Consider the following 12,469-nt stretch of genomic DNA (forward strand, 5'->3'; position numbering starts at 1 on the left):
TCTTTATATATAAACATGCTTTTATTTATCACTTTGAGACCTATCATAGAGCCAAGTCCGTCAGAGCTTATCTTTATATTTTTACATGCTGTAGTGCTCATATTAATCCTAATATAAACTGTGTGCAAGTATAAGAGATACATTTTCTATCTTATCTATTCTTTTTTTCTTCTTGGAGGTTGTTGAAGAGGTTGGTGTCCAGTTTCTGTGGTCTGTGACAGAGTGAATTATGGCGACTTCAATAGCCGGTGAGTTCAGTTTGAGTACTGCTCATTATAATGTTCAAATAACTTTGTATCCCAGAGTAAAATTGCACCACAAAAAGGACTGATGATGTGTTATATATTATTTTCAAACTGTGAGTTCAATCAAAAGAGAAAAACGTAAGCAGTGGTACCTGCAAAATGAAGGAAATGTGTTTTTTCTTTTAGTGTTGTATTGTGTTATGCTCCAGCCTAGGGGAAACCAAGGCACAACACAAAAATTACTCACCTACTCCCAAGGAACGACCAACCCAACAGCGGGATTTGCAGTTTCAAAAACAGAATAGTTTATTTTCTTTTGAAGGTAAAAACCATAGGGTGGACACAGCCAAAACTACATTCTAGAAAGGAGCCACAACTAGCTTACTGACCGTCATGAAATCCAAGAGGAAACCCAAGTCGTTTCAGTACCGTGTCCAACCTCAGAATAATAAGGACAATAATCCACATTGTCATGTTAGTGTCTTGTTATGGAAGAAGGACTCTACCTTTAGTTCTACTGTACCTGCTGACATTTTTGTTGGCAATACTCATGAGCTTTCTAGCTTTCTGTATTTTCAGACATCTTAGCTTGTAACAGCATTTAAACAGCAATTTTATGATTGACTAGGAACTGGCTAGGGACATTTTACAGACATGCTACACACAAACAAAAAAAACACTTGCAATGAAGACGAAGTTACACAAGTATACCGGAACTGTAAACATAACTGGATCGGACCTTCATGTCATATGGAGGCAGGTATAATTGATAAAGGACAATAGCGTCCACCATTACCCAGGCATAGCTATTTAGTGTGTCAGAGCTGGAGTAGCTCAAATAAATACAGTGTGATACTTTTCACATCATAAACAGTCTTAAATTAGTGCTTAGCTGTGCATTTCTATACATTTGGACACATTATTGACCTGTAAAACAGAGAGATAATGAAAACAGGAAAACTGCTGCCATTGGCCTGGTCAGAATTGCCAGAATGGCAGCACTCTGCTGCCCTCTACTGTCCAAAGTGATATGCTCTCCCTTGTGACACAAAACATGCATGACTTTGTGAACCTCATTATATCAGTAAACCAGCAATGTAAAACATGCACAATTGCCTCCATATGTAACAACACTTAATTCACAGTTGTGACCACATATTTGTGTGAGTCACATACACATTCGTTTTTGACTGCTCGTGAAAGTTGTTTTCTTTACAAATAACACTCATTGAAATAGCACAGCCAATCCCTCAACATCTTTCTACTCTCTGCTCATATTGCCTTCATATGAAATAAAACAAATGAATAAATAAAACTCAAACAGAAGTATGCATTTGTATACAGGTTTTTAACAGTTACTGCAAATTATTTTGGTTTGCTTTTTAAAGAACTTAACCATAAACAACCCCCCCCCCCCCTCCCCGAATGAATGAATGAATGAATGAATGAATGAATGAATGAATAAATAAATAAATAAATACATACATACAAGGGCCAAATTGCATGAGATTTATTACCCGGGCCGTGAGTTTGAGACCCCTGCATTAAATAATAAGTGACAAACATTGTGACATTTTTCTGGGTGCACACATTGGGACACAAACACCAAATCGACTGTGAATCTGATGAAATCTCAAACAGAAAGATTGATTATTTCAGTAATAGAATAAGCTATCCACTATTCCTTAGATTATTTGAGTCATCGGATAAGAAATACTTTTGTCTAAATAAAGAGAAATAATACTTATTCAAAAGGAAAAAACTCAAGTTTTTCAGGAGGTACTGTTCTCTTGCTTATTTTGAAAAAAATTAATCAATATAATAAAACTAAACTAGCTCAATCCTATACATGTCTTCAATATTAATGCACAGCAAGGTTGTTAAAGACCAGGGGCGATTCTAGGATCAGAGCTTTGGGGGTGCTGAGCAGCCAAGCAAGATAAACTACTCGTCACGATGAGACTTCTTCCATGTCTCTGTTAGTCCCTGCATCCTTAAATGTCTCCAGTTGTACCGAGTTCCCTCTGACTGTCTCCTTGGTGCATTTAAACCCCTGTTCCTCCCTGTCCTCATCGTCTCTTGTCTTCGTCTCCGTTATCAGTCATCATAATTTTACCCTCTCTGTGCAAGTCTGCAAATTTCTTTATTAAATCATAAGATTCTTAAATTCATCAAGTCTCTCTCTGCGTGGGTCCTCGTCACAAAACATGACATCATTATTTTTTTTCACATTTTAACACAATCCCTACATTTGTGAAAGAAAAGCAAAACACTTTTTTTAAAGTCTGTAACAAAACCATCAAATCTGATAAAGGTTATTTAAATGCTGCAAATGAAGAATGGATTGGAATAAAAAAAATACATATCCTAACCTTAATTACTGGGGGAAAATGATGAATGATGATCATAGTGAGTAAAAAGTTTCCTTTCCGATCCGATACCAAGTAATATTCAGGGTGGTACCGACGATACTGATCCGATACGATACTTTGTACAAAAACTTATTTTATTTATTGTATCTCAATCTATTGTAGCATCATAATGATTACAGGACATCAGATTACTTGTTCCTGTTAATGATAAACTACAAATTTACCCTAAATTACTAAAATATCAATATTTTAATGTGAGAATCGATTCTAGAACATAAATGATTGGAAAGTGCAAAGTTGTTGTGCTGCTGAAAAGCAGACGTTATGATGACGCAGACATTAATTAATATTAATAATAATTCAGTGTCCTACCTAACAACCCTCAGGGTTTCATGGCCCATGTACATTTAAGCTTTTATTTTTATATTTTTAAATATTAATGCAATTTAATTAACATAATAATTCATTTGATTTTACTCTCATTCTGAAAAATGTTACAAAAAGTATGATATTTTGTGTGTGTGTGAAAGTGTGTGTGCGTGTGTGTGTGTGTAAGAGAGAGAGAGAGAGAGAGACCTACACATACCAAGAATAGATTTATAAACTGAAAACATTTCCAATTAAGTTTTTGTTTTCTGGGTGTGTAGGAGTGCGCACACGGGTTCCGTCTGTTTTTCACCGATAACCATCTCCTCACAGTAAATCATTCCTTTTAGGTTCCCTTTGGTTTTGTGTTAGTAATTAGCTGAACTTCAAACATCAAACAAAGTTTAAATTGTGTGTGATTATTACTATAATACAATTAGCACGCTCAGTGAATCAGTCGAAATGTAAGAGTCAGGCTTATGTTTTGTTTTTGTGGGTTATATTGTTTTTATTTTTGTAAAGTTTTACAGTTTAATTTAAATTTAAATATTAGCTTTAATTTTAAAGTTGCACGTTTAACCGTACCATGAGGGGATAGTGCCTGCGACTAAACCTGTGGATAAATTAATGCAACAAACCATGATTTAACTCTGTTATCAGCCTCTTTTAAGTTTGAGATAAAACCAGAATTAGCCATACGTTTCCACACAGCTATCATACATCAGTTACTTTTGATCTGGATTTTGCAGCAGAGTAACACATGTTAACTTTTCTATCTATACAGGGAGTGCAGAATTATTAGGCAAGTTGTATTTTTGAGGTACTTGGACGCGTGTGATGGAGCATTGTCCTGCATGAAAATCATGTTTTTCTTGAAGGATGCAGACTTCTTCCTGTACCACTGCTTGAAGAAGGTGTCTTCCAGAAACTGGCAGTAGGACTGGGAGTTGAGCTTGACTCCATCCTCAACCCGAAAAGGCCCCACAAGCTCATCTTTGATGATACCAGCCCAAACCAGTACTCCACCTCCACCTTGCTGGCGTCTGAGTCGGACTGGAGCTCACTGCCCTTTACCAATCCAGCCACGGGCCCATCCATCTGGCCCATCAAGACTCGCTCTCATTTCATCAGTCCATAAAACCTTAGAAAAATCAGTCTTGAGATATTTCTTGGCCCAGTCTTGATGTTTCAGCTTGTGTGTCTTGTTCAGTGGTGGTCGTCTTTCAGCCTTTCTTACCTTGGCCATGTCTCTGAGTATTGCACACCTTGTGCTTTTGGGCACTCCAGTGATGTTGCAGCTCTGAAATATGGCCAAACTGGTGGCAAGTGGCATCTTGGCAGCTGCACGCTTGACTTTTCTTGCATTATGCATTGAGTATTTCCTTTTCAGTCACCTTTCTCACTCACTATGTGTTAATAGACCTCTCTCCATTAAATCACACTTGTTATTAGTCTCTGTCTCTCTTCCACAACATGTCTTTATCCTGTCTTCCTTCTCTCACCCCAACTGGTCGCAACAGATGGCCACGCCCCTCCCTGAGCCTGGTTCTGGAGGTTTCTTCCTGTTAAAAGGGAGTTTTTCCTTTCCACTGTCGCCAAAGTGCTTTCTCATAGGGGGTCATACGATTGTTGTTTTTTTTCTCTGTATGTATTATTGTAGGGTCTACCTTAGAATATAAAGCACCTTGAGGCGACTGTTGTTGTGATTTGGCGCTATATGAATAAAATTGAATTGAACTGAATACTTGTGTAATTACCTCAAATACCTGTGCAATTTGCATACTGTAATTACTGTAGTTATTTTTGATTAGATCAGTTATAAAGAGGAGTTTATGATGTTTGAAGAGATATGTGGCTGTTTAAAAAAACAATAAAAACAAAAGCCATACCAATACTCACCGTAACTGAAAAACATTCTGAACTTTTGAGGCCACATCAGCCTGGCTGTTCAAACAGATGTTGTCTGTGTTCCATCGCTGATCCTTTGAGGGGGTCACAAAGTCTTGCTCTGCACGTCACTGAGTTGGAACTTGGCTCGCTCTTGTTGGAGGAGGGCGCTCTTTCACCCCACCACCCCACCATTTTTTTTTTTTATTCCAATACATCTGTACGTTGAAAGGCCAGAACATGTCATACATTGTCTTCCTCAGCGTCAACCTGGAAGTCTTTTAACCCTTTGGGTGATTGCTGGGGTTCTGGAATCCCCTTGCAATGGCTGACATGAACCCAAGTGGCATGACCTTCAACCTTAACTGCTGTCTGGGTTGTCAACTTTACCTGAAATTGTCACTGCTTTAAGCTGGTTCTCTGTTGAGCTTTAGTCAGAGGCTTTATTTTTTAGTCTTGGCTACTGCATCAGTATCTTTTCCACTAGAAGGGAAAACTTCTACACAATTTAAGAACATGTCAACAAACACCAAGCAATATTTTACTTTCAGTTTTTTCCTTGAGTTCAGCCAGCCACAAGTTTTCAAGCCAGCAACAGATTTCATTGAATCAGTTAAAAAATATTGTTTCCATAATGTTTCAAAATCCTGTATCATCTGATGTGTTTATCCAGAAATGTTCTGTAAATGGTGACTGATAGGGACTGGTATCGAGGCCGATACCCGATACCGGTATCGGCCTCGATACCACATTTTCTAAAGTACTCGTACTCGTTAAAAGTCCCCCGATAGCGAGGACCGATACCACGGTCTGAGACCTGTCTATGTTTGAGCGGCATGTAAGGGGTTAATCACAGGCGCCGAGTGCCCGCCCCCAGGCCCCGGCTGCAGCTCGGAGCTGGGAGAAGGTGAGGCGAGACAAGTCAGCCGTGTGGAACTATTTCAAAGTGAACGAAGACACGAAAACAAAGGCGGACTGCAAATTGTGCTCAGCGAAATTGTCCAGAGGAGGCTCAGAAGGTAGCGCATTTAACACAAGTAATTTAATCAAGCACCTAAAATCCCAACACGACAACGAGTACAAAGAGTTTACCCACGCTTATTTACCCATGCTTATTAGCACAGAGGAGCATAGCTGATGCTATAGCAGTGGGACGGAAAATAGTTGGGCATTTTAAACATTCCACCTTAGCCTACTCCCGCCTCGAGCACATTCAGGGACAGCTCAACCAGCCAATAAAGAGACTGCAGCAGGACGTACAGACGCGCTGGAACAGCACGTATTACATGCTCCAGTCCCTCATTGAGCAAAAGCGAGTGCTGGGCGTGTATGTGTCCGAGCACGAACTCCCTGACTATCTCACCGCTCACCAATGGGCTCTTATGGAGACGACTGTTGCCATCCTCGCCCCCTTTGAGGAACTAACTAAAAAAGTGAGCAGCTACGACGCACTAGCCTCTGATGTCATCCCAGCTGTGACTGTGCTAGTGAGACTTCTAAACAGAGAAACAGACGCGGACCACGACAATGAAAGCAACCTTACTGGCAGCTGTCAAGAAGCGCTTCAGTGACGTCGAGACCAACCCACTGTACTTCATCTCCACCATACTCGACCCAAGGTAAAGTCTGTGTGCTATAGGTATTCAATGATAAACTACAGTACTAAATGTAAAATTATTTTACATCTGAAATATTATATATTTGTAACTAAAATACACAAATACAAATGTATGCAATATATATAATATGAAATACATTTCCCTTATTATTACCAGAAAGTCAAATGGCTGGCATTTGTCACAGTGGTTTAGGGGAAACTAAAATCAGTCCTATTTTTCCACATATTAATACATTTATGAATTTTGTGCAGGTATAAAGATCGCTTCTTCTCCAACAACACTGCTCCAGAGGCCAAGCTACACCTGAAGCAGGAGCTGCAGATGATGTCCAGAGCTGAGGCAGAGGGGAGTCGGGCAGAAGCTGCAGAACCTCCTGCTAAACTGTTCCTCAAGGCCCAGGCCAGCATTAGCAGCAGTCTGGACACTGTATTTGACGAAATCGCTAAGGAGCAGCCCCAGGCAGCACAGCCGCTGGCAGCAGGTGCTGCCATTGAGCTCGACACATACCTCGGAGAGGCCCCAAGCCCTCGTGAAGACAGTCCTCTGAAGTACTGGGCTGTCAACAAAATCAGGTTCCCCACTTTGGCTAAAATAGCCCGTAAATACCTCTCAGCCCCATGTAGCAGTATGGAAAGTGAAAGGCTTTTTAGCTCAGTGTCACACATTATAGATGAAAACAGAAACAGGCTGACTGCTGATAATGCAGAAAAGCTACTTTTCTTAAAAAAAACAAACCTGCCACTCACTTTTTCTCTCCATTAAGTGAGTCATCTTAGACTTGATGTTAATACCTACCTCAGTTGCACTGACTGCTACAGTTCTATGTTGGTGGATGTTGTTAGTTTATTCAAATATTGTGCACTAAATAGCAAAGATGTTTATTAATGCCCCTTGTGTTGTCCAAAGCGGCAGAGTTTACAATAAACTGAAAACAATACTTGAGTTGCACTGTCACTGTTTAAATTTTTTTTTTCATAATTATTTATTCTGTAATATGTTGCATACAACATGCTCTTCATTTTAAATAAATGTTCTTAATTCCAAACCAGTCCCTTGTTTTTTTTGTTGTTTTTTTTTGTTAAATTATAGGACTAAAGCTGTTACCTGTAAATTTAAATCATGTTTTTATTAAGTACTCGGTATCGGCGAGTACTGAAATGCAAATACTCGTACTCGTTTCCAAAAATGTGGTATCGGTGCATCCCTAGTGACTGATCTTCACTTGCTTGTTTTAATGCTACAAGCTCAGCAACTCAAGAACATTGCCTTCATATTGTAAATCTCTTGTGATGTTCAATCAGCAGCATCTCTATTCTGCCCTCCCTGTACGTTGATGCCCAGTTTGACAGATAGATAAACAGTTCTTCAAAAGGAGAAGCAAAATCTTCTAGTTGTCATTGGAGGGTTTATTTTTCTCCCTAATGAAGGCACTGTAAAACTACAAACATAAGAAAAAACACATTAAAACATACATTTGGAATATAGAACCATTTCACATCACTTGCTTAACATGAACACAGAATATAATCATACTTACAAGCATATATTTCTCATGCTCCAGTACAGTCAACTTCGGAGCTAATAACCTTTGTCCTGGTATCAATTTAGCCAGACTCCATTAACTTTTTCTATATTTACTAGAGAAGCTTCCTCCTCCTAGTGGGGTGGTGGAGCTACTGCATCCCAGCAGTGGCAGCACAATCTCAGTCATCTCACAAATTTGATTGACACTAAGTTTATTGCCTGAACACTGGCTAGTAGCACCAGAGTCTACTATTAATTTAACTCTGAAACCTGCAGAGTTAACTCCCTCTATCAACAGTGTCTGTTAAGTTTTTCCTTTTTAACAGTGACGAGAGATATGGCCATGTTTATGAGTGTAAGCTGGTCTTCATAGTTTGTGTGTATGTTAGTAGGTGTGAAGTGAAGTGAGTGAAATTTTCACCACTGTTGTTTTCCCATCTTCATACTCTACCAAAAGTTACAATTACATACACACAGAGGTAAGACAGAGGTTAGATGAGGTGAAACAAATTTTTCCATCACACAATAAAAATGTTATTCATTTAAAAATGTGGTTAATATTAGATAACTGATCATTTGTACAAACATGGTACAGATGGTTCAAAATTTTTAAAAAGGTATTGAGCAGTACAAATGTGACATGACTGGAAGATGTGACAGTTAAAGGTTTCCTAAAAAATGTTACAAGTGTTACAGTGTTTATTTTCTTTCTTTACCCTAACTCTGACTCCAGGACAGTTAGAGAGGCACAGTTTCACTCATTGTGTTTTTTGTGTTTTAGTCAAGTTTCAACTAAGAAAAAACAGAAGATTACAACATGATCAAAATTCAACTGTAATACGAATTTTGTTATTGATCATTGATAGTAATACTGTGATATTTCTTCAGCACATTTCTGCTCTACTTGAACACTCAAAGCACTTCATACAACAAGTAAAACACAGTGGAGCTTTATACCTGACAGTAACTGTTCTAAATGCATATATAATGGAAAGTACTAATACTTGAAGTTTATTTCATTCTTAAAACATTTTGAATCTTGTATATTTTCTCATTTGTTACAGAACACCAACTCAGGATTGTTGTGTTTGGAAAGAGTGATGACAAAAAGGTAGCTCTGGGAAACCTCGTCATTGGAAAAAAGATGTTTCAAGTACCAAGATTAATGGCAACCAAACACTGTGAGATTGCGAGTGGTGAGTGGAACAAAAATCCAGTAACAGTAGTGAAAACTCCAGACATCTTCAGCCTGCCTGTGGAAAAAGTGAGACAAGAGATGGAGAAGTGTGTTGATGCATGTTCTCCTGGACCAAATGTTTTGCTACTGTTAATGAAACCTTCTGAGTTCACTGATGAGGACAGAAAAACTCTGGAGTTCATTCTGAGCTTATTTGGTCAACATGCCTTTAACCACTCAATGGTCATCGTGAACCATGATGAAGAGACAAAATATAAATCTGTGGAAAAACTCATAATGAACTGCAAACAAAGGCAACACACATTCAATCTTGACAACAAAGAGCCTTCAGGACATGACCTACAAAAACTGATGCGTGAAATAGAAAAAATTGTGAGTGAAAACAGAGGAGGATATCTAACTCTAAATGAAGATGCTGATCATGTGACAGTGTTTAACAAATCCAAACCCCCTTTAAACCTGGTTCTGTGTGGGAGGAGAGGAGCAGAGAAGACTTCAGCAGCCAAGGCCATTTTAGGTCAGACAGAGCTTCATTCAGTCTCCAACTCATCAGAGTGTGTTAAACATCAGGGAGAGGTGTGTGGACGTTGGATTTCCCTGGTGGAGCTGCCTGCCTTGTATAGAAAACCTCAGGAGGCAGTGATGGAGGAATCACTCAGGTGTATCTCCCTCTGTGATCCTGAGGGTGTCCATGCCTTCATCCTGGTCCTACCTGTGGCTCCCCTCACTGATGAAGACAAGGGAGAGTTAGAGACCATCCAGAACACATTCAGCTCTCGAGTCAATGATTTTACCACGATTCTGTTCACTGTGGACTCAGATCCTACAGCTCCAGCTTTTGTTAACTTCATAAAGGAAAACCAGTGCATCCAGAAGCTCTGTGAGAGCTGTGGAGGAAGATCTGTTGTTCTCAACATGAAAGACAGACAGCAGATCCCAGAACTGTTGAATCAAGTGGAAAAGATGAGACCAGACAAAAATAAACAATTCTGTTATACAACATTAACATTTGTATTTGGAAAAATGGATCAAATTTCACAAGAGCAGACAAAAATATTTTCTCTACAGGAAGAGCTTAATAAGATGAGGTCAAACGTCACAGTCACTGGTAAGTAAGCTGTACCTGATATTTACTGTCCTCTCACTGTGATACTCTGATATGTATTTCATTATCAACAAATAGCTCTTAACACTAATTTAATCCCATACATGTTTCTTTTATAGGTGATGATGAGATCATGAACACAGAGCCTCTCAGGATTGTCTTGATAGGAAAGACTGGCTGTGGAAAGAGTTCTTCAGGAAACACCATTCTAGGAGAGAAAAAGTTTAAAGCTGCATCAGCCCAACAGTCAGTAACTACAGACTGTCAGAAAGTACACGGTGAGGTGGACGGTCGTCCTGTTGTTGTTGTCGATACTCCTGGTCTGTTTGACACAACTCTGTCAAATGAAGAGGTCAGTGAGGAGTTGATAAAATGTGTCAGTCTTCTGGCTCCAGGACCACATGTCTTCCTGTTGGTGATACAGATCGGCAGATTCACAAAAGAGGAGAAAGAAACAGTAGAACTGATCAAGAAATTCTTTGGGAAGAATTCGGAGAAGTTCACCATTGTTCTTTTCACCGGAGGAGACAATCTGCAAAATGATGATCAGACCATTGATGAGTACATTAAAATAAGTGATAATTCCTTCAAGAAGCTGCTCTCTGACTGTGGAGGAAGATACCATGTGTTCAATAACCGTGAGAAACAAAACCGCACACAAGTCAGTGAGCTGATAACAAAGATTGACACCATGGTGAAGTACAGTGGAGGAAGCTGCTTCACCAATGAGATGCTTCAAGAAGCTGAAGCTGCGATACAGAAAGAAATGCAGAGGATCCTGAAAGAGAAAGAAGAAGAAATGCAGACAGAAAGAGAACAACTTGAACGGAAACATGAGGAAGAAAAGAAGAACTTGCAAAGAAGAATGGAAAAACAGAGAGCTGAAATTGAAGAAGAGAGAAAACTGAAAGAGAAGCAGCTTCAAGAAATGGAGGAAAACATCAAAAAGGAGAGAGAGCAGAGGAAGAGAGAGCAAGAACTTAGAGAAGAAGAAGAAGAGAAAAGAAAAATGCAGGAAAAACGTCAACAACAGGAGTGGGAAAAAGAAAGAGAAGCTATGGAAAAAAAAATCATGTCAGAATCAGAGGAAAAGGAAACCATTGACAGAAAACTGGAGGAGAGTCAAAAAGAGATGGAAGAAAAACGAGAGCTTTGGGAGAAGGAAAGAAAAGAGTGGTGGGAAAAACGGCATCGAGAAGATGAACAGAGACGCGAGGAAGAGAGAGAGAAACTGAAGAAGCTTCAAGAAGAGTACGAACAGGAAAGAGAAAAATCTGAAAAGAAAAGAAAAAAAGAAGCTCAACTAAAAAGAGAACAAGAAGAGAAGGAGCGAAAAGAATTAGAGGAAAACTACAAGAAGGAAATGGAGGATATGAAAAAGATTTATGAAGAGGACGCCAGAAAACAAGCTGAAGAGTTCAATCAGTTCAAAGAAAAATACACCAAAGACCTTGAAGCCCTGATGTTAAAACATGATAAGGAGCTGGAAGCTCTGGAGCAACAGTATGAGACAGAAATGCAACAGAAACAGGAAGAACACACCAAAGAGTACAAGAATTTAGAGGCACTTTCAAGTCACAAAGAAGAAACACTGAAAAATGAGAACAAGGCAATCGAAGACCAAAAAAAGAAAAAAGAAGAGGAAATCAAAGCCCTGAAAGAAAAACATCAAAAGGAAAGGGGTGGATATCTTGACTGGGACGTCATAAAAGTCAAAACGTGTACCATCAGCTAATGTTCTTCTGTTGCTGTAACAATAAATGTTATTCACTGATACTAGTAACTGATCAGCATGTAACCCAGCAGTATCTACAGGCCTCGGTCATACACAAGTGCATCATGTAGCCATGTTCACATTCTTGGCTTTTTTTTATTTTGCATGTTCTCCAGTTTGTTTGACTGTATGTTAGAGGTTTCTTAGCTTTTTAGAATAACAACAAATAACATGATTCCAGAATTATCAGCAGGTAAACTGAGATAAAAAACAAAACTTTAAAAACAGTATAAAATGAGGTTTTGGAAACTACCAAAATTATGTCTTCTTTACAATCATTCAGAGGCCTTTATATTATTTACAGGCTACTAAATGTGTTTTTTTTTCTATATTTTGACCTTTATATTCATTTTGTATTTTCAAAGGTAGACTCTTTCAT

The 12,469-nt window shown here is 38.9% G+C and overlaps 1 protein-coding gene and 1 pseudogene across 1 annotated transcript; both read left to right on the top strand.

Moving 5' to 3' along the window:
• The first annotated feature begins 212 nt into the window (after positions 1-212).
• LOC146621707 (GTPase IMAP family member 8-like) lies at positions 213-12,051 on the top strand. The gene is made up of 3 exons (XM_085368570.1): positions 213-248; positions 9,078-10,265; positions 10,436-12,051. Exons 1-3 carry the CDS (start codon positions 230-232, stop codon positions 12,049-12,051), a joined length of 2,823 nt encoding a protein of 940 aa, XP_085224696.1. The 5' UTR covers positions 213-229.
• LOC146621708 (zinc finger BED domain-containing protein 4-like) lies at positions 6,398-7,265 on the top strand (annotated as a pseudogene).
• Positions 12,052-12,469: the final 418 nt, after the last annotated feature.

Source organism: Diplotaxodon limnothrissa, linkage group LG12, assembly GCF_057381915.1.
Source record: "Diplotaxodon limnothrissa isolate DT_005_m linkage group LG12, D_limnothrissa_male_GT1.1, whole genome shotgun sequence".
Taxonomy (NCBI): Eukaryota; Metazoa; Chordata; class Actinopteri; order Cichliformes; family Cichlidae; genus Diplotaxodon; species Diplotaxodon limnothrissa.

Coding starts and splice junctions, on each gene's coding strand:
- LOC146621707 (XM_085368570.1), top strand. Junction 10,266..10,435: donor TTCACAAGAGCAGACAAAAA/TATTTTCTCTAC, acceptor TTTCTTTTATAG/GTGATGATGAGATCATGAAC.